The 22,990-nt window shown below is 42.6% G+C and overlaps 1 protein-coding gene across 4 annotated transcripts in view; it reads right to left on the bottom strand.

Moving 5' to 3' along the window:
• Positions 1–22,990, bottom strand: part of SFMBT2 (Scm like with four mbt domains 2) — a 107,327-nt gene that overhangs the window by 64,400 nt on the left and 19,937 nt on the right. For 3 of the 4 annotated variants that reach the window (XM_061368642.1, XM_061368643.1, XM_061368641.1), the window contains exon 4: positions 21,961–22,201. In XM_061368642.1, coding sequence (XP_061224626.1) covers positions 21,961–22,201 — 241 coding nt within the window. Of the gene's footprint in view, positions 1–21,960; positions 22,202–22,990 lie in introns of those variants that run through there. The other variant, XM_061368644.1, reaches the window with a different exon arrangement.

Genomic DNA, 22,990 nt, shown 5'->3' with positions numbered 1-22,990 from the left:
ACTCCAGGCTGTGGCTGAACCCGATTGTTCCAAACTCAGGCACCATGACAGCCGCTCTGGTCCAGGCACTGCTGCAACCAGATGCAGGATGTGCGAAGTGCCATTAGCATCACTCACAGCTCACCAGGTTTTCACCATCAGCTCCTCAAAACCAGCCCTTTCCCTTTGCACTGTGCATGCTGACCATGACACCATGCAAACAGCAGCTGAAAAAGGTGACAGCACCGCACATCCTGCATCACCATGTCCCGTAATCCCAATAAACACATGCCTGAGAGCCAGGACAGTGGCTTCACTCCCAGCACACACTCCCAGGCTGCCCCTGTGATCCGGTAAATCTCTGTGCTCTTCCTCAGCCACAGCACCTAATGGATTCAGATTTATCTGCCTCTCTAGAGAAATAAGAGATTAGAAGAACATTTACAGTCCCATGAAAGCACTGAGTCACAGGCGCTCCGTTCAATGACTATGAGATACCATTATCACACATTCTTTTTATCTAGTCTCCTCGTAGTTGCTGTTTTTCTTAAAGCTGCTTCTCCCAGGTCATGGATTTAGATGAAAATCCTCATTTTCTTTCTTTTTTTCCTTTTCTTGCAAGAACAGCACATTGCAAAGCACAGGAAAAACTTTGAAACAGGAAAGACTGTGAAGACAATGGAAAGAAAATGCACTGGTTGGGGTTTTTACCTTTTATGATTGTGGGGTTTTTTCCCCAAAACCACCCAACTGACAAGAGCCAGACTCAGAAATCTGAACTGCTGCATTCAGTAAAACAAACCAACAGTAGCACAACTATCTTATTGGCATACAGCACCTAAACAAGCTACTTCTCAGAAACACCTTTACACATCCCATGGATATCCTTGCCCTTCACAGCTGTAAGGGAAGGCATAAGATGAACAATGCTTCTAGCCATCAGGGACCAACAAGCAAGTAGTGTGCCATTCAACGCCAGGTTGAATTGGGCTTGAGTGACACGGTCTAGTGTGAGGTGTCCCTGCCCTTGGCAGGGGATTGGAAGTGGATGATCTTCATGTCCTTTCCAATCCAAACCATTCTATGATTTTATGATTACTTCAAAATAATGCATGATAATACAAAATAATACACAATCCGTGACTGAACACTTACGCCCATCTACCTACCATTTGAGAGTACTGAGTACAAGCTTATAAGCATAAGGGCAACCTAAACTAGCCCATCTGAGAGGGCCTGAGCTGCTGCCACCAGTAAAAGGGTCAAAGACAAGTAATAATATCAAATTCTGCTCTTGTACTCGCAAAAATATAGTAAAAAATCTTTTTCATGTTGGGCTTTTGTTAATAATACAGGATCACCAGCAACCTGTCGACACCTGTACTGGAGAATCCCCACTGGATCCCATCAACCTCTAAAAAACAGAGTTCAAATTTTCTCATATGTGAAGAATAACATCTTAAAGAGCTTTCGAAATGGATTTTAAATCTTTGGGATAAGTCTGATAAGTGACAACACTGCTTTTGGCAACTATTCTTATTATTACAAATTTAACTCCTTCCTAGGACTGCAATGAACAGAAACAGTTAACAAGAGGATTCATAGCTGGAAAGAACCTGAGCAGTTCTTGTCACTCCATTACGAAATAAAGTAAAATATCAAGATCTCAGAAAAAAAATGACTTTTCTAAATAAGTGACTCAGGATGTTCAGAAGTTTCTATACAGCTGTTAGATAATTAAGATATACTAAGTTAAAGTTGGTGTAGATGGGAACCTCAATTCATCCCACTTCTACCAGTTCAATACCACTGCCAGCAACTGATGCTTAAAGCCTGGAGAGGCCCAGCCACTCTAGCCAGTAAGTCAGCTTCACTGGGGAGAAGAGGGGAGGGAGATGGGGGCAACCTAAATGCTTCTATGCAAACACATGCAGCATGGGAAATAAACAAGATGAGTTAGATATGCACATGCGTGTATGGCTATGATCTTACTGGCATCACTTGGATGTGGTAAGATGGCTCCGATGACTGTAGTGTTGGAATAGAGGGATATAGGCTCTTCAAGAACGATGGGCACAGGAGATGAGGATGGGGTGGCACCCTCCGTAACCTGCAGATGGATGAGGAGCTGACCAGTGGTTATAGCAGCTCTGCTCTGGAGCCAGGCTGAGAGAGCTGGGCTGGGTCAGCCTGGAGAAGAGAAGGCTCCTGAAGGGGAGACCTTAGAGCAGCTCCAGTGCCTAAAGGGGCTGCAGAAAAGTTGGAGAGGGGCTTGGGACAAGGGCCTGTAGGGACAGGCCAAGGGGAATGGCTTGAACCTGCCCGAGGGGAGACTGAGCTGAGCTCTTAGGCAGAAGCTCTTCCCTGTGAGGGTGCTGAGGCGCTGGCACAGGGTGCCCAGAGAAGCTGTGGCTGCCCCATCCCTGGCAGTGCTCAAGGCCAGGTTGGACACAGGGGCTTGGAGCAAGCTGCTCCAGTGGAAGGTGTCCCTGCCCGTGGCAGGGGTTGGAACTGGAGGAGCTTTAAGGTCCCTTCCAACCCAAACCAGTCTGTCATAATATGATATGTTTCTGAAAAGGTAAACAGCATACTGAAAAAATACAGAGATCTTGTAATACTGGTAATTTTTTTTATTTTAAAGCTGTCACATATTTAATGCAATATTTATGTGTTCTAAAAGTCTCAATGAATAAATGTTATAACTATGTTATAAAGGTCTCTACGATGGAGTCAAAATGAGATGTCTTTATATCAAAATAACATAGAATGCTAAAACAATTTGTTTAGACTTCACCCATCAAAACAATTTGTCAAAACTGACATATCCTCACAAAATATTTCCATTTTGACAAAACAGTATTTTGACAGTAAATGGGTGAATCCAAACACTTCATTCAGCTTGCTGAACTATATACATCCTTGTGAACCAGACTGGATGTGAAAGCAGGATGGGGGTGCAAGTGTTGCCCCTGCTCCCATGCCCCTAAGCAAATGGCTCAGGCTGTGTCTCTGCTGCTTTTGAACCCTCCCCAGGTCCTTCAGGGCAGGAAACATCCATCCTCTGTTACATGCACTACAAAACCAGATCCTCCACTAGGCATTTCAAAAATAAAATAAATGAAAAATTCATTTTTAAAAAGCTACTTAGTGATTTAACTGCATTTTCTATATAAATGATTCTTTGGTTTGGATTCTTTTCTGGGCTCCCTGGAAAAAGTCAAATGGGGCTGGAGACATCTTCAAACAACCTTCTTACTTAATGCTTCAAACAGTTTTCTGTTCTCATACCAGCAGAGTTCTGCGATTTGAACTGGATCACAAAATAATGCAAATGCAGTCAAAAAGGAACAAAAATGTGCATCAAAAGCTGTTCATATGATTTCCTAACAATGCAACCATAAATATCAAGCGATATCAACTTCAGAGCCCTGGCATCACCTTCTATACATATGTCTCAAATATGAAATCCTTCAAATTAAATATTATGTACAGGATATTTTCATGGAAAACACAGGTTATAAGCAATAGTCCATCAAAGAATACACGTGCTCAGAATACACTCCTGGAGTCAGCATAGAGAATCATAGAATAGTTAGGGTTGGAAAGAACATTAAGATCGTGTAGTTCCAAACCCCCTGCCATGGGCAGGGACACCTATACATAATATTATATGTAATGTGACCCAATACATATGAATTTACATGAGGCTAATAAACAGATATTAGAGGAAGTATTAGAGTAGCCCTTGTACACTGCTACATGCTGCTTTAAGCAACCGATTATGTACTTGCTCTTATACCTATTATTCAATACTCTTTAGTAAATAAAACTAAAAATGCTTAATCTTCAAATTAATGTTACTTGTTTAATTCACAGGAGCTTCTTCATAAAATAACAATATTCTGCATCATTTCTTAATTGTCTTCAAGTACTTGGGGCACTCTGTTTTTTCTGGCTACCCCAAAACACCCTGATCCCATTTCTAAGAGAAGACAACTCATTTTGCACTTTTTATGGCATTAACCCAATGCATACAATTTAATCCTTACATACCCATTCTGCATGAAAGATTTAGGAGGAAACCCTGATTAGAAGAAGTAGAGAGAAGTAAAAACAAAGAAGATATGACTTAGGTTCTCACCTTAAGAATTCCCTTCTATGCAATTACACTGAATTTCAGTATAAAGTGACTGTTATCCTTCCTGCTGCCATTCAAGGTTTACAGAAATTATCCATTTATATTCTCTTGGTCAGAATACACAAGTTCACATGCAAACAACCATCCCACTGTCCGCAGGAGACTTGACTTCCTAACATCCTTTGAGCCCTTCACATTATTCCCCTCAGGTTTCTCTAGTCCTTAATTAACTGTTATCTTTCCATAGTAAAAAAGCAGCAGGTGGTTTGGGGGTTGTTTTTACTTTCCTGGCTCTTGCTCTGGCCTATGCAATCTCTTCAACCCAGCTGTGGGACCTATGGATGGAGAGAGAAAAGGACACGGATGTGGGATGCTGTGGGAACTATGGATGGAGAGAGAAAAGGACATGGATGTGGGATGCTGTGGGAACTATGGATGGAGGGAGAAAAGGACATGGATGTGGGATGCTGTGGGAACTATGGATGGAGAGAGAAAAGGACATGGATGTGGGATGCTGTGGGAACTATGGATGGAGGGAGAAAAGGACACGGATGTGGGATGCTGTGGGCGAAAAGCCTCAGTGTGTGCAGGCAGGGTGAGTTGATGTTATTCCACTGAAGTTACTGTTTTGAATCATAGAATCATAGACTGGTTTGGGTTGGAAAGGACCTTAAGATCATCCAGCTGCAACCCTGTGCTATGGGAGGGACACCTCACACTAGACCATGTCACCCAAGGTTCTGTCCAACCTGGCCTTGAACACTGCCAGGGATGGAGCATTTAGCAGTTCTTTGGGCACCCTGTGCCAGTACCTCACCACCCTCACAGTAAAGAACTTCTCCCTTATATCTAACCTGAACTTCCCCTGTTTATGTTTGAACCCATCACCCCTTGTCTTACCACTGCAGCCCCTAAATCATGCTGGATCTTGCATAAATTCTCTCCATTAACTCACTGCAGCTCAGGAAACCTTGGAAGTCACTTTGCCTAGCAAGCAGTAACTGGCAGGAAGGTCACCATGGCATTTCGTGTACCAGGTTCAGGTGCCTTCACCCCAAACACAACATTATGGACACAGTCCCACTACTCTTACTGATAGCCCACTGCTACAGCCTTCTGCTTACAAGTTAAACTGATCAAGATCAGAAGAGAAATTTGCCTAACAAATCCCAACAGCATGGTGACCTGTGTGCTATTAACTTAGATCAGCCTGCCTTGACTGAGTACAACGGCGTCTGGTACCCATCCTGCATGCAAGCTGCAGTAAATGATCTACTCATAAGTACTGTGATTAATTAGTTCCCTTCAGTTAAAGTCAATACTCTACTTCCACTGGGTTATTTAAAAAAGGGGATAAAAAGGAGAGGTGTCTTGATAATGGGAAGCAGCTCTGCTCTGTCATGGTGGTGTTATCTATCAATTGCAATCAGATTATGTAGATAAAGAACAGCAGCAAATTTATCAGCTCTATTTGCACTTGTCACATTCCTTTGCTGTAAGAAGACTGCATGCAAGCACAAGCAGCACCACACAGCCAGAGACCACCAAGACACCGCTCTCCTCTCCCTTGGGAGCATGAAGACAAGGGAGGAGGGAGAGCAACACACAGGTGGGAGATGGAGAGAGGTGAGAGGAACTCATCTGTTCCTACCCTCAGCCTTCCAAGGATGCAAGCTTATCATTCACTAGGTCCCTCGGCATCACAAAGTCACCTGCAGCCACCCAGCCTCAACAGAGTGGTATTCAAGGGTGAAATACCCAACCTTTTAGAGAGCTTACCCTGCAAAACCCTATTTAATTTTCACATTAATTTCTCCTGGAGCATAACTCTGAAACCTTGTCATGCAGAGCAGGTACCAAACAATAGAAACACTCCCTTTACACCACCCTGAATTTGGAAAAGCAGCTGCCTGGCAACTTACTCGGAAATGCAAAAGGTCCTGCAGATTCAAACATTTTTCATTGGGTCAGTTATGTGTTCTCATATCTGCAGGAATGAATGAAGGCTGATTATCTGGACAGGGGCTTTTTACAAGAGCTGGTAGTGACAGGACAAGGGGAAATGGCTTCAAACTGAAAGAAGGGAGACTGAGCTGAGCTCTTAGGCAGAAGCTCTTCCCTGTGAGGGTGCTGAGGCGCTGGCACAGGGTGCCCAGAGAAGCTGTGGCTGCCCCATCCCTGGCAGTGTTCAAGGCCAGGTTGGACACAGGGGCTTGGAGCAAGCTGCTCCAGTGGAAGGGGTCCCTGCCTGTGGCAGGGGTTGGAGCTGGATGAGCTTTAAGGTCCCTTCCAACCCAAACCATCCTGTGGTTCTATGAATATTCTGCTTTCTGTTACAGCATCCAAAATAGTAAAAAAGGGCCCTTTTTATTCTCAGTTTTCTATACAGTACATTAGGAGTAAACCTGATGCATAACTACAAAGGTCACGGTGTTTTACTAAGAGCAAGTGGTTTCTGCTTCTCCAGGATTTCTTACCTAAACAACTTGTATGCTCTTCACGCAGTGCAGTAACACTGCTCACAGCCCAATTCAGTCCTAGGTATGAGGTAACTAAACTTTACTGTTACCAACAGCAGCCTTAGAAATTAAGCAGGAATGGCTAACTCAAATGGTCTCAGACATGTACACACACACAACTCCTGAAAGGTATTTCTGAAAGCCAGGCGATGCCCAACGTCTGAAAGCTCTGAACAAACCATATAACCATAGGGGTTCCTCCATCATTAGTATCAATGTCCATTAGGGTGACAGCTCACTGTGAAAATGAGCATCGAGACTCCAGCTTCCACCACTTAACCCCAAGCCTTCCCTGTATGTGCCTTGATTATTTTTACCTCAGCTTGCATTAAGCACCACGCTCAGTGCTCAGAGGAGATGCATCATGAGAGATGAGAGCTCCAGCTCCCAATCTTCAGACCCATGGTTCTTAATGAACACTTTGTCAAATCAGCAGTTCAGGATCATTCAGGGAGGGGGGAAACCTGCTATTTTGATTGTACTTCTAAATCCATTTTTATCCCATAAAGATAAAAGAAATAAATCAATAAAATTGGAAGAGCTCTGTTATCCAGGCAAAATCAGCATCTTAACCAAGGTGCGCAGGTCACAGACCTCAGACTGTGACTGCAGGAGACAGGCTATGAGGGCACCTATACAAGACGCTGGTACATACACCAGATTACCTGTACAAAATTGCACTTAGAGGCAGTTGCTTCCAAACTGTAACACATTCAGGTGAAAATCAAGAATGCATTTAGTCATGTCTGCAGGTACAGAGAACTGCTGTTGCAGGTAGGAAGAGATGCACAGACCCTTTGTTAATTCTTGATTTAAAAGTTTCGAAAGACATAAGGAAGAATGTATGTGTGCTGCTTGCCCATCATCCGCCCTGGTAAAGCCTACATATAGCAACTACATATGCTCCCTGTTTACTAGTTCCAGAGATGTAGAAAGAAGAGAAAGGTATGTCTCAAAAGCAAAATCCTGGATAAATCCCCATCCAAGTTAGCATTCATAACCATTGCCAGAACTACTGCAATAAAGAATCATAGAATTATTTAGGTTGGAGAAGACTTTTAAGATCATCAAGTCCAAGTATTAAATTAACACTGCCAGGTCCATCACTAAACCATGTCCCTAAGCACATCTCAGCTTGCTTCATAGCCTGAATTAGTAGCTCTGACCACCGCTGGGCACTCCCTGGACCATGCCAATAGTTGTTATGAATTAGTATAGGGGTCTTTCACATAACAGTGCACCACACCAGATCTCTTTTGTGCTCAAAAGTGGAGTTACTGGAGAAAGAAAGGTCTGGAGGTTACTTGATTCTGCCCCAAATGCCAAACGCTCTCACTTTTGCAAGTAGACACAAGAGGCACTTTTATGCTGTATCTTTGGGATCTCATAGGCCAGTCCCAAATGGATTCTGTGGCATAACAACATCTAAAAGTTATGTGCGTTCTGTAAGGGGATGTCATTGCACTATAAATACTGTGCCCAAGGATCTGACCTCATGCCTCCAAACTCTATCCAATTATCTCACATACTAAGTGCCTTTTCTCACTTCTAAATCCTACAGTCACTTTCTGAAGGCTATTCTTTGGAGACAGCTCTGTAAAATGCAACAAATTCACTGCAGCACAATGTTCTTACATAAAGCATGAAACAGTTCACTGCACAATTACCTTTCTTAACAGGCAATGCTGTCTACAGCAAATACCCACTATGAACAAAAGCATCAAAACATCCAAGATATATAGAGGGATGTGATATCTACTAGATGATATTAAGGTCCTTTCCAACCCTAACTATTCTATGATTCTATGATTATAAATACATTCCGGATTTGTTGGGTTTTTTTCATTTTCCATCTTCTACAGAAAGATGAGAATTAGTGGGGATGATGTTGGCAGTTTATTCTATGCATTATATTGTTTAATACACTACAGAAGGATCATTAAGACAGCTCTTTCTTAGCTCTGGTGAGAAGAACCAATTGAAAATACAAAAAGGATGGAAGCTTTGGTCAATGCTTAAAGTTTTATTTTCCTGTTATCAAATTCAGATATACCTGAACAGAGAATAGACAAAATCACAGTTTCTTACTTTTTCTGCCTTTAGGCTGACACTACAAGTCTAGATTCATCTTATCGTACATCTACACCCACTTAAAATGTATGCATCTAGTCTCACATTATCTGAAATTATTGGTGCCATGGCAGGTAAAGCTGAAAGTCTCAAACCGTGCCTTCTTTTGAAGACAGAAGCAGTGATTTGAAAGAAAAGGCAAGCCATTACTCATTTCAGCCTGGAAACCCAACACAAAGGTAAATACGCATCTCAGAGACAAGAGACAGAGGGAGACCATATGGGGCAGGACAGTGGTGCCATGATGCCCAAGTTGGTGAGGAACAGTGCTGCAAGGGACAGACAGTAAAGCAGAACGCACTAGGTCTAATTTAAGGATTGGCCCATGGCTGTCCCTAAATCTCACTGCTCACATGCAGAGCATGTAACAGAGCTGTCTATCTAATCATCCCCATGACCCAAGAGTGAGCCAGCATAACCCCAAATTACCACGGAAATAGCCACAAAGCCTCATTCACCAGGACTTCACCTTCTGACAGCCCACGACGCAGAAACATGTGTTTAAGAAAGAATAAATAAAAGCAAACAAACTAATTTCACACTTTGCAGTGCATTCTGTAATTAATCAGAATTGCAGTGCCAGCTTCTAATGATCAAATCCCATTTAATCACTTTGGAGCCTCTCGGCTGTGTGATGCTAGCACCACAAATCAGAACCTAGAGGGCCTTATGAACATTCATCATGCATCCTTCCCAAAATTAATGGTACAGTCTAAGCACAGGCAGGCCCCATGAGGTGCTTAACATCCTATGCACAAGGCGTAAATTCATAATCATCATCATTGCGACACCATCAAAGAAATACTCCATCAAGGCTCATTTTGCACTTGCTAAACATGTGTTTTCTTCACTTGAAACTAGAAAAGGGCTTGAACTATAAATCCCAGGATCAAAAACAGCCCCCAGACTTTGAAGAGTTTAAGATTTGAATCAGAGATCAACGTGGAACATTATGCAAAAGATCATCTGCAATGAGAATAACAGAGTGTTACAGAACATGAAATGCCGGCAGCTTTTCCACAGTGCTCCAAACCTCTTTTGAATTCTAAAACTTCAACTTCTCCATCACTCTGGATCAAGTTGACTGGAGATGATGATGCTGTGATGGAACCCAAATGCCTTCACTTAGAAATTAAAGGCTCCCAAATCTTAGCGCAGAGCCATGGCTCATTCAGCTGGTTTGTGAGCAATTAATCTCATCCTCATCACAATGTTTCCTCCAAGTTTTTTGTGTTTCTAAAAAAAATCTGTAGATGTTCTACAGAAAGAGGCCTTCCAAGTGGAGCCACCCACTGAGGTCCAGACTCAAGAACAACAGCAGAACGGCTAAAAAGCAAAGCAAGACCCTAGAGAACAGGTACCTTCAGTAGTCAAATGCTCACAGCGTAGATACTTCACATGCACAGGGACCCTTCAGTGGCCTTCCCAGGGCTGTTCAGCATAGGAGGATTACAGCATTTCCCCTTGTATAGGCTCTATACTCCTCATAGAATCACATAATAGCTAGGGTTGGAAAGGACCTTAAGGTCACCCAGTTCCAGTCCCCTGCCATGGGCAGGAATGCCTCACACTAGACCATGGCAGAGCTTCTTCGGTAAAATGTGCAGAATGCATAGTAGGATGGCTTCTGGAGTTTGGCAAAGTTTTCCATGGATGGATGCTCTAGATTAACTCCAGCACTTTAGGAAGTAGCTGCATTTTTACAGCACAACCTTAAAGTTCTGACTTTCCTCTCATTTCTTCATCCATTCCCAACAGTGAGAGTGTTGGAAAAATCTTTTTTTGCTACAAATACAGGATATGGATGCCCTGCCTCACAACACTAAATAAACCATCAATCAGGAAGGGTTTCAACATGTCCTTAAGCCTATACACTTGTTGGTTTCTTGGTTTCATTTTTTCTTTTGTGACCAAAATCAAACAGAAATAACAGAGCACACAAACAGATCTGGAAACAAATCATGTGGGAATTCAGAGCTAACGCTTTCCAATGTCATGTAAAAGGGCCAGAATTGACCCATAATTTGGAATATGGGTTAGAGGAATTGGGTTTTAACTATTATCAGGAAAATGATTTATAAGAGCATTACTTAAATCTCTACACTGTGTAACAGGTACCTCTGTGGGCTCCAGGAGCATATGGTCTGCCTCAGGAAGCAAGCCCCTTCCATAGTGACTGGGAGCCCACATTACCATGTGTAATGAGGGAAAAATCCAGTGCAAGTCACAGCTGGCTTGGGATCATGCTGGTGCTTGAATCTGCCACTAGCAGCTTCCCGAGTCTGCTATATACATGCTCCTCACAAGCAAAATCTGAGGTGCCCCTAGGTGCATCTAAAGGAACGCTCTGTTGGAGAAACAACACTAGATACCCTGGCTTGTCCTTGGCCCGAAAGAGCACAGAAAATCCTCTCAGTTCTAATAGATATGATTTAGTCCGATCAAAAAAGGTCCATTGAAGAAATGTGGACACCAACTTCAGCACGTGATGGATCAAGTCCCTTGTGCTATTTACCCTTCTATTTACCTTCCCAGCTCTTACACCAATGCACAGAAAGTCACCTCCTTCTTTGAAACAAAGACCCAAAACTGTGCCTAACTTGGAATATGAATGGTAGGGTTCTTTTAAGTCTCCACAGATGTCCCCAGTGATGATTATTTAAGTCTGTCAATGTTTTACTTATTATATCACCACATATATTAACTACCCAGGCCCAGTCTTCTAACTGAGATGGCATTTCCATTCTAAAACTCCTTGGGGGGAAATTATGGGAGACTGGGGAAGGGAAATTATGTGTAATTACCATGAATAGCTACTTAAAATCTCTCAAACTAATCATTTTAAAGAACATTTTATTAAAAAACTCATTCAGCAGGACATTAGTTAAGCTGACTATGTAAAAAAAAGGGTGGTTATGCTGTTATGCTTTCAGGGTCAAGACACTCATTTTCCCATGGTTTCTAGGCCTTCCACTGCTTCAGAGCACATGTTGCACGTGGTGGTGTGAGTTTGGAAGAAGAACTCTTGATAGTTACTGCTGGATATTCAAGGTGCAGAGATCTCCAGAATCACGAGTGAGGGGCATTTCCTTGAATAATGACATTGTCATCTCCTCAATGGCTACAAGTCTACAAATGGGGCTGTAACTATTCTGCTTGACAACGAACAGACTCTCAACTGTTCTGCATTTTGTTCTGTTCACACGGTCTGCATTAAAAAGATAGCTGACGTTAAATGGTTGCTCAACACAGAGCAGAAGTGCCAGTACTTCTATGTTACTGACACCTCAATCACATTTTTTTATTAGGAGCCTCAGTGGGACTTTAATTGTATAATAACTTGCATCTTCCTTCCCTTAGCCCTTAAATGTCTTGGGAATAAGATTTTGCTGGTTTGCAATAGCTGGAAGGCGGGTTTTCCAACAATCATCAAAGGAAGACTTTACCTGTAACGGTCTCCAAGGTACCTTCTGAAAATCCACCCTGTTTCACCTACTGCTGAAGAGCAACTTGTACTAAGTGTCAGGTCCAAAACCAATGGCTTAGTCACAGCAGTGTCTGCAGGGTTATCCTGCAGGCTGTGACCGGAATTGCAAGCAGCAGAAGGCAAAGCTGTGGGGTCTCAAATGCTCATCTTTAGCCCCTTGAGCATCCTTAACAGAGCTTAAGTCCCACTGAAATGTTCTTTCCTTGCAGAACTTCAGGCTGATCAGTCAACTATTGAAGCTCAGCACTACTGCAAGGAGTTTTGCTTCATCATTCTTCACCAGTGTTGAACCTTTTTGCTGTGAAAGGGCTTGGGCTTTGATCTACACAGACACAATCTCACACATTGCCTTATAACACTAAAAAACAAATTAAATATAGCTCTACATGGGTTTGGACAAACAAAGTTTCCTCAGTTTCTAACACAACCCCTGTTTTTTGCCACTGCTCACACTGTGACACAAACTTCATGGGGATGTACTCCATCCAGCCAAGAGGGATAAATTCCAGTTCCCAAACCTGACCACTACACAAACAAGTGGTTCCAGATCAGTGACTGATGTGTAAAAAAAAGATACAAGAATAGGAAGTACTTCTTTTCATGGCAAATGAAGATGAGACATGCTCCATTCCATGCACATGTGCCCAACCCCACCACCCCCAGGCAAAGGTGCATCAGTATTCAAGTTTGGGCCGATCCTAGCTCATTGAGCAGTCCTGCTTTCAGTAGATGCTTTCCCAAAGTTAGCTCTACCCCTCTGATCAACCTTGCTTTTACCTTCCTGCTGTGCCTTATTTGCTTCTCACTTGCATGGTCCAGCTGTGAAAGAATCAACTGGCTTCAGCCCTGCTGTTCCCAAGGAAAAATCAGGTCTCTCAGGACTTCTTTTTAAAGTACTGCAAAGACATGGAGCACAGAGCTAATACACATCCTGGCCATTTGTTATCACAGCCAGCCATTAAGCAACAGCACCAGCACACCCCAGCCCCAGCTTTGCCAATAGCCTGAGCTTGAGGAACATTTTAATCTCACTGTATAAATCTCTGCAATCCAGTGCAGAAGTGTGCAAGCACCTCTGCCCACATGGGGCCAGACTCCATGGCACTTCTGGCTAGTTCTAGTCCTTCAAGCAGTACCAAACTGAGTACTGAAGTCTTCCAAAACCCAAAAGATGTCTACTAGCTTACATTCAGAAATGACCCACATGCTCAAGTGATCTCCCTGCTGGATAATGCAAACCTTACCTGGGGTCCCATAACACCTACAGCTATGATGGTAAAGGATGGTTAGCTCCTCATGATGCAGGATAAGGAAGAAATCTGTGCTCTGTGCCTTGAAACCGCAGATGCGCACCATAGAAGAAAGATGAAACAAATCATTCCTTGATATTCAAGCACCTTCTGAACAGGAGAACAGGTATCACAAGAAAACAAACAGATCCGAGTACAGGGCTGTGTACAGAAATGAACTAATACCAAGCTTGACTAAAAAAGTTGATTAAATTAGTTTAATTTAAAAGCCCAAACAAACCCTGAAGGAGGTTCTTTGTTTATTGCTTTCTACCGACAGCACACGTTCCTGAAGAAGCACCATGTGAGCATGAAATATTTATTTATTCATTAAAGCTTTCATAAAGCTCCACACTATTGGTTTCACTCAGGATATATTTATAACTCATCAAAGTCCACAAAAATCACTGCTTTTCTTTTCCACACCTCCACTCCCCCTCCAGATTGTTTGTAAAAGGATAAGGCTTTCAGTTATCATTGCAATAAGCCTGATCTTCAGCTCCACTGTTGCTTGTACACAAGGTGCTGCTGCTTTAATCATAACAGATTCATAGTTCAGCTTCCCCTGTACCACCCAAAAGGGATCGTGACAGTACTGCAAACCATACCGCTGCTTTACAGCGTTCCTGATAGCAACATTATTCCTTTATGGAGGAAGGCACCATGTACCAGTCACAACACATGGGAAAAGAAGTCAGGACAAAAACAGTCCAGCCAAGCAAGGGAAAGGCAGTCAGAAAGCACAATCATTTCAGTATTGGTATGTCCAAGTTATTTGTTATCAAACTTCAACCCATCACTGAAACTCTTTCTTGAACCCTTCCTTGGCCATCAGCCAGCCTACAGATTAAACCCATGGTCCAAGTTGAGCTAATAACACACTAGCGTAAACAGTGCTATATTACCCTCAGTGTTTGTTGTAAAACTGTGTAATACTGTTTTATTAGGTTTAATGACTACATAGCTCAGTCCAGTACAGGAACAAGGATAGGTTACACTTATAAAAGCAAGTACTTTCCAACCATAAGTGGAAAAAATCCAGGACTTGCATTAGGAATGTTTAGGTACAATTGCATCAGTGAAACTGTCACCTCTGTATGAAGTTGCACTGATACTTAACCCGGGTGTGAGCTAAATTTGCTTTACCCACGTAATTCTAAACAATTAAAAACACCCTAAAACACATGCTGATCAGGCACTCTGGGCGCATTGCAGGGTGCCTCATCACTGCATTCATCCCTGTCTCGTTGGACCACCGCTGTCTGCTCAGGCCTGCCCCTGTTTCCCTTATTCCATTTGTTTGTGAGAACAAATAAATAAATATAAATACAGCACAAGCAGATGCTGCTGTCCCTGGAAATGAGAATTGCCGGTTGTGATTCTGCTGAAACAGCTTCTTATGGAAAATTAGGTTTTGATTAAAGTGTGTTCTTTTCTTGCTTTTAATAAACAGAGCCTACTTCACGTGCAAGCTTTGGGGTTGTTTTTTTGCTGGAAACCTAAACCATCTTGTACAGCTTGGGCTGTTCCAAATGCCTGATCCTCAGCAATGGCTGGGCTCCCCAGGCACAAGAAGACTTCATGGAAGACATCTCAGGATGACCCCACAAGGAAAGACCACAACCCTCATGAGAGAAAGTCTAACCCACCCAAAGGGCAAGGAGGGACCAGAACCCACATATGAATCCTATAAGGCACTGGTGCAACTCAAGTCAACATTTTGAGTATTTAATCCCGGAAACTGTCCTGACATTTTTGAGGGGAAAAAACAAACTAGTTTTTGCCAAATGAAAATACTGAAGGGAACAAAGCAGAGGCTTTGCATTTATGGTTTCTGTGAAGGGGAAGAACAGTTTTTCTAAGACAGTTCTACCAAAAACTCGAGAAGCACAAGGAGTGACCCCAGCTGATGAGGCTTCACCCTAGGGAAAATCTGCACCTTAGCAGAAAGCCCAACAGTACCCCATGGCCACGGATCACTGAAGATCACTGTGAGCCTCAGGACAGGTATGTTCCCTAAGGACCACCTCCACCACACTCCCAATAATTGTGAAATAAAAGGATCTATGTTTAAACAAACATTGATTTTTTCCCTCTATAGCCTTCATCACTTACAGCAGGGGAAGTTCAGGTTAGATATAAGGAAGTTCTTTACCGTGAGGGTGGTGAGGCACTGGCACAGGGTGCCCAGAGAAGTGGTAAATGCTCCATCCCTGGCATCCCTGACACAGTCTAGTGTGAGGTGTCCCTGCCCATGGCAGAGGGTTGGAACTGGATAATCTTAAGGTCCTTTCCAACCCAAACCATTCTATGATTCTATGACATGGCTCCTACTAGGGCAAAATTCAGCCCAAACACCCCCAGCTCTTCATCCAAAGCTGGAGTTACTTTTACCTCCCCTCCTCTCCTCTCTGAGGCCATCAATAGGAGAGCAAAGCAAAAAGAAATGTTATTTTTAATACGCTCATTAAGTGTAATCTGCTAAATGTTCTATGCCAATGCATGAAGCTGCCTACTATGCTAATAGAATATTTAATTGACATTTATTGCTGACTAGTTACTTATGCTAACGTCACCCCTGCATAATTAATGGCCTGCTAACGTCGACTTGAAAAGCACACATAAAACTCTGCACTACGAGTCATTTACAGTACTTAAAATAAAGAAATCCTGCAGTTTATTTACATTAGCTTAGTCTGAGCTTGGTATTGATGGAATAAGAGGATAAAACTGCACAAAGAACATTAAAAAACCACAAACTATACACTACTTTAGAAATACCCACAGTCTTTGAGAGTACACCCTGCCAAAGAAGATTTCAGAGTTTCATTTTAGTTGGCTTAAGAGCCCAGTTCTTAGCTGATGTAAAACAGCATAAGCTCAGTGAACACCAACTGATTTCCTCCAGCCTCAAGCTCTTAGGAAGTAATATTTCAAGTGAGCCTTCAGCAAAAGACCTACACAGAGGCCAGATCTGCTCTGTTACACCAGTAGTTAGGCTCATCTCAGGTAACTTGGTGGAGGAGAGCCAACTCTTCACAAAGACAAAAGAAGTCCACCCTGCCCATCTGATCCCTCTACCTGCACTGTAATTACAACCCTGCAGGTATAGCTTAAGTGTTATTTCCTCTGGCAATAGATAACAGGAGAAAGTTGGCTTTGGTTAAATAAAACCATTCCATGATCCCATTTTCTGAGAGAGAAGCTCAGGAAGCCCTCATCCATTTTCAGAAACGTTATCTCTGTGTTACCGAAGAACCTGTGGACAAACTTTGTGGACACAAGTAACCCCCCAAAATGATGCTGAAAGGCAAGTGTATGAGGTGTGCCCCTTAAGGAAGCCTTCTGTGCACCTAGGGAGTCTTGAATGACACCAAAATCCACACCTGCAGCAGAAAGTGATGCTCAAGGCTTCCTCTTCTCTTTGATCCTATATCACCGTCTCCCCTTACTGTTCCTGCTCCCCAATCTCTCTCAATCACACTACCTTCTGCTGTAGCCCAGCACCAGTGTCTGTTCTAACCACTACACCCATCAGTAATTCCACCTGAGCATTAAAAAAAAAAAAAAAGGAAAACTTGGCTCAAAGTTAACATTTCTTCAATCTACCTATCCATCTATCTGACCTCTTGCACACCAATCTGCTGTGCAGCACAGCAGACCATCTTTTGACTATGCAGAATCCACTGAGTCCTGATGCTGTTGTTTTGACACGGGCAATGAGATCTACATCTCCCCTCTCTTACACCTCAAAAACCAAGATAGATTCAGATAATGATATTTAACAATAATAATAGTGATAACAACAACAATAACAACAATAATAATAATAATAATAAAAGCAACAAGTTGTCATCTGAAGGCAATCCAGTTTGCACAACACAAGTTTTATCTTGTTTTTCATCCATACCCTCCCCACAAACAGATCTAGCACTGAGAATCTGACACATCCCTCCTCTGGCACATCCCTCCTCTGGCCTCATCTAGGGTAAAAGTTAATCTGACCTGACATACACATGAAAACCTATTTTAAATAATGACCAAACAATGATGTTTGCCTTCGTGGGAAGCCTGGGCAGGAAAAATGCTGTAAGTCCACCACTCTTAATGGTGTATTTGATGCTGGAGCTTGATAAAGCTCAGCACTGTGCAAAAGGGACTCATTTCAACCCAGGATCAAGATTTTAAGCTTTAGTTCTCCTTTTATCAGTGTGACAGAGAAGTAAAAGCTGCCTTCCTACACATAATCACAGTGTGATTGATCATCCTGTTCTCCAAATCCAGGTATACATGGTGTTCAGAGGTTTTCCTGTCTGTACCAGATCATTATAAAGTCAAAATATTAACCTGGTTCTCTCCCTGCTGCATTTCTTCACATCTCCGGTCTCCTCCATCTCCTGGTTTACACAGCAAGCAGACCACACAGATCTGCACACAGAAATGCCCTATCTGAATTTCCATCTGTCAATAACATTAAAGCAGAACCACCACAGCAATTACAAGTGTACACAATAGTCTTGTCACCCAGTGTCTTTAGCGCATCCCAGAATGCATTAAGATAGTGCCAGGAGAGATTCAGCTCTGTTGGCTCAGCTGTAAATCTGCAATCTGTACAAAAACACCCAAGTGTCAATCAAAAGGCGCTCCTGCTCTCCGCGTGGTTCACAATGCATAATTTAGCTGCTACGCTTGTCAGGTTCTCCATGCTGCTCTTCTACCCGATGGTAAATGTGTTCATGAACCCAACTGTCATCAACAAAGGAAAACAGCACATGGAAATACTAGGCTGAAGGAGGAAAGAGACCTCTTTTCCTTTCACAGTTAAAGGAACTGCTAGTAAGAGAAAGTTTAGTTAGACTTAAATTTTTAATGCTCAGTGAGTAAAACACCCCGAGGGATGGAGGATGTTGGAAAAAAACCCATCGGCTCTGTGCTGAGAAGGAGGACAGTGTTTGGGTAAGACACAGAAGGAAATAAATACTGTTGCTGTACCCATGCAGAATAATACAATAGGGAAATTTTACCAACTGATGGAAAATCTGTTATGTCTCATCCCCACAGTGCAGAAAACAAAGCTTACTACACCACCAGTCTTGTCACTGTCAATGAACTTTGAAGCAGGTTGCCCTTGCTCATATGAATTACAATTGCTTCTCAGAAAGGATGAAAATCTCACACTCAGCTACATCAGGCAGTAGCTACTGATGGTTTACACCACAGCTAATATGCAATAAAAAAGAAATCTCTGTCCCAGGACGTGACTTTAGAGCTGACCAGAGGCAAAGCTACAGACCATAAGGACAGCTTCACACTTGCCTCAGCTAGCTCATGAATAAACATCCAATTCATTCAAATGAGTTCTATATTAACTAATTTAAATAATTTTCATTTTGCTTTGAATGGTAAACAGATCTATTCTGCCAGGATAGCCGAGTTTGCAATTCAAATTACACACCGATTTGTAATGAGAAAAATATAATTAATGGCAAAGCTTGAAGTAACTACAATTTTACTCCTTTGATTTCCTGCAGGGAGGGAGGGGATGGAGGGTGAAGCTCGTAGGCACACACACACCATCCCTTGATAAGCCAATACATTTTATTCCAAACTCAAGTATTTGGCTTGAGCACTCCTATTCTATTGCACTGCACCATAACCACATGGGAGGACATAACATGACTTGACATTTTCCTCGCAGGCCACTGGCACCATGATGCAATACTAATGCCACCCAATAAATAACCATGCAACAGTCCATAAATTAAATGACTTCCTTCTATTGGGATCATAAACAATAATCATTTGGCAGCTGCCCCTTAAAAGCTCTGTGCATTAAATCAAGCTCTATTGATTTGCTAAACTGAACTAGTCTATTTTCTTGCATTTCTTTCCCATCTAATGAAATCCTTCATCCTGTCCCTATGTACCATTCTTGTCTGGCATCACATTTATAAGATGAGCACTGATCAGCCCAATTTGATTCGCAAGCAGAAACAGAGCATTGTCCCAGTGTTGGTATTTTGCCCATTAAACAAGCTCTTCTTGGCAGATCTGCTTTTTAGCCGAAGCCTTCAACTCCTGATTAAAATCAAACCCTAATGACAGATAACCGGCCCTGGCCATTCTGCTTGCATGGTCCTGCCAACAGAAATGCTCCTTGTAATCAAGATGTGCCAAATCAGGCCCTTGGAAAACAGGTCCATGCAATCTGAAGCTGTTTTTCCTTTCTTCCACAGGTTTGACAACAAAATAACGTGCAATGCTAAAAAGGTAAAAAACCTCCATGGAGCTCACAGAGAACAGCAGCTTCTCTTTTACCAATGCAAGACTTGATCCTGCAGGCTTTACCAGCCCGAACTCCCAGCACTGCAGTGAAGTTTGTCTCGTTAAGATACATCCACTGACCAGCAACACAATTAAGCACAGGACAAACTCCAGACATCTGTGTAAAATAAGTCTAGTACTCACAAGCTGCTTATAAACCCTGGTCAGAGCTCAGTTCTCCTTACAGAAAACAAGGGGCACTCCTGAAAACTCAGCTTCTACCTTGTGGTGTCCCAGTGGGAGACACAAACCCACCTTTGATCGCAGGCAGAACCCAGAGGAGCTCTGTGATTTATGAACACATTTAGGACCTCTCTTTTTGGCAAGTGAGAGGAGTCCTGAAGCCTCAAATCCGCCTGGGCATTTTAGAGGCCTCATTCCAAAATACATCTGAAGCTCTTAAAATGTTTAAATTTCTTTTGAAATGATGATCTACATATCTATTATTCCTGAGAACTATACTAAGACATATTCAATAGAGTTAATTCAGTGAGAATGGGAGTGGGAAAAACAAAATAAAACAGGGCAGCTGCCAGATTTAAATTCCTGGTATACAGTTACAGCACCCAGCCAGAGGAGAAAGGAGGTTTGACCTACTGCACGTTTGCAGTCATTCAAGCAAGACAATTCACACAAAGTAGCCACAACCCAAAGAGCAGATTCCAACACTGCCATGAAAAGCAGTTGCCTTCAGTTAGAAGACTATCATTATTTTCTGTTACAACCATCAACAGGATCTCTTACTCCTTGATCTTCACATTTTGAGGTTTAGTTTACAGCACTCTACACCTTTGTGGTAACACTTATTATAATCCATGTAATAAAAGATAGTTCAAGAGACCAATAAAAGAAAATACCTAACCCCTCTCACGTCAGCTTGATTTACTAGTGATAAGCCAACAGATTTCTCACTCATTATTTGTCTTCAAGATTTCTCTATTTTTAAGCAATCAATCCTCTGTTTATTCAAAACACACAGACCAGAACAAAAAGCTCAGAGTTTAGCTCAGAGTTCACCAGGCACAAAGCAGGAACATCAGCTCTGATTCACAGACCATGTCTACAGCACGCTCAGTGGGAAGACAGGCAAGCCCTGCACCAGCAGAAATCACACATGGCCCACAACTGGCACATATGCTTTTTTCAGTGATCACATAAAATAGAAAGTAAAAGAATAACTTCAGCAGCAGAACCCATAAATGAGACTTTTTCAACGCTTTTTTCAATGATCACATAGAATAGAAAGCAAAAGAATAACTTCAACAGCAGAACCCATAAATGAGACTTTTTTAAAAGCATGCATAAGTAAGAGGCTAAATATCCATCTCTTTTTCCCTTGATCCAGAATAAATGGGACATAGGGGGGAAAATGCATGACTAAGAGTGACAAGTAGCCCTCTGCTTGGAGCTACGTAGTGGTAAGGATACACTGTTGTTCTGCTGCTGTACATAGCAAAAAACACAATATTTTTCCTACACACTGGGAATCAAATTCTGTTACTAAGAAAGTGTCCCACATGGGCCTTTTAGTAATATATACCAGCTCTTGCATTCAGCTTTTATGCACCTAAAAGCTGATAATCAGGACATGCTCTAACCTATTATGACCAAATTTTGCTATCTTTAATCATGTGTATCTACTGTTGGAGTTCAAAGCTGCAAGAATCTGGAAATGGAAGGGTCTAAACTTTCAAGGCACAACATTTGAGTGCACAGCCAACTTCTCTGATTTTGGCTACACCCAAACTGATCTTGCTTATTTTGGTCTGTTCTCACTTTGAATGTCGCCCTGCAAGAACAGGGCAAATTTCTCCCCTAACTGAAAATCACAGCTTTGCATTTCAACAGTGTTTCCTTGTTAAGACAACTTCTTACAGAAGCGCCTTCTGTTGTTAACCAACTGGGTAAAAATGCTTTTGCTAGAGACTGACTGGCAAACTGAATCACCCATTGACCTTTGGGAACCTGACCCTGTCTTCATCACCCAACACCAACTGATGATGCGAAGTACCCATTCCAGATCATCTAGAAGTCTGGAGATGAACCACCAGTCCAACACTGGAGCATGACCCTAATAAAACACATAGAACTCACCATCTGGAGGCATCAGGACCTTGTTATTCTGTGTACACCAGCCAACAGGGTGAAGATCTGCTGTCATCACATCACACCAGAAATCTGCCCTGCGGTCATCTCCATAGCCACAGTAACGAAGCAGTAAGAGTTGTCCACACGTTGTAATGATCGTAGCCACCCAATATGTGTCCGGATTGCTCTTGTTGGCCACTTCTAATTTCATCCCTGGTTGGAAACTGCTTTGAAGGCTGATTTCAACCTTACAAAATTAGAAAGGCATGGTGTTACCTTTTCTTCTTTGCAGGGAGAGCCCCCTTCCCAGCTAAGCAAGACTATGCTGTTCTTAAAGAGCAGCTTTGAGGTAGGACATGAGTTGATTGTGCTCCTTAATCCAACCACCTCCTTCACAGTCTGTCTGGGCAGGACCATCCCTATTTCACTGGCATATACCCCATCATGTAATGTCCCACATGCTCCGAAAAGGCTCTCCAGCAGTGGTAACCTCAGCTGCACTACACCTGAGGGAGTGTGACTGGTAGCCACCTTCCCATCATAAATCTCACTAATGCCTGGGAGAAAGGCGGTATAACTCAAATGAGGTTTCATTTCCCGCTGTACAGCTCTGTCAGGCAGATCACAGGACACATGCAAGGTAGAAAGGCAGCTAAGCACCTCTAGGAGTTTAGCCCAACTATAATAATTAGTCATATAACAACACTGAAGCACCTCTTGTGGTCTGACAAGCATCAAGGGCTGAATGCTGTACCAGGCAGACCAAGGAGAGTGCTTTCACTAAATCCCTCCCCATAAGCTCAAGCCTCAACCATCTTCCTCTCCCAGCACCTTGTATATAAGATATGACCCAATGCTGAAAAGCAAATGGTTGGGGTCACTGTCCTGCCATCTGACAGAGGTATCACTTCCATTTACCTCACCAGTGACACGTTACATGTAACTTGCCTTAAGACAATGGAGATGTCAGCGCATCTTTCTAGGACACTGCAGGGACTACTGTTAAACACTAGGGCCTGCTGTTGGCACATGGTAA

This window comes from Neopsephotus bourkii, unplaced genomic scaffold (genome assembly GCF_033783945.1).
Source record: "Neopsephotus bourkii isolate Nb327-2 ecotype Australia unplaced genomic scaffold, CSIRO-AGI_Nbou_v1 NB_1434, whole genome shotgun sequence".
NCBI classification, from domain to species: domain Eukaryota; kingdom Metazoa; phylum Chordata; class Aves; order Psittaciformes; family Psittacidae; genus Neopsephotus; species Neopsephotus bourkii.
This window is presented reverse-complemented; position numbering and strand designations above follow the sequence as displayed.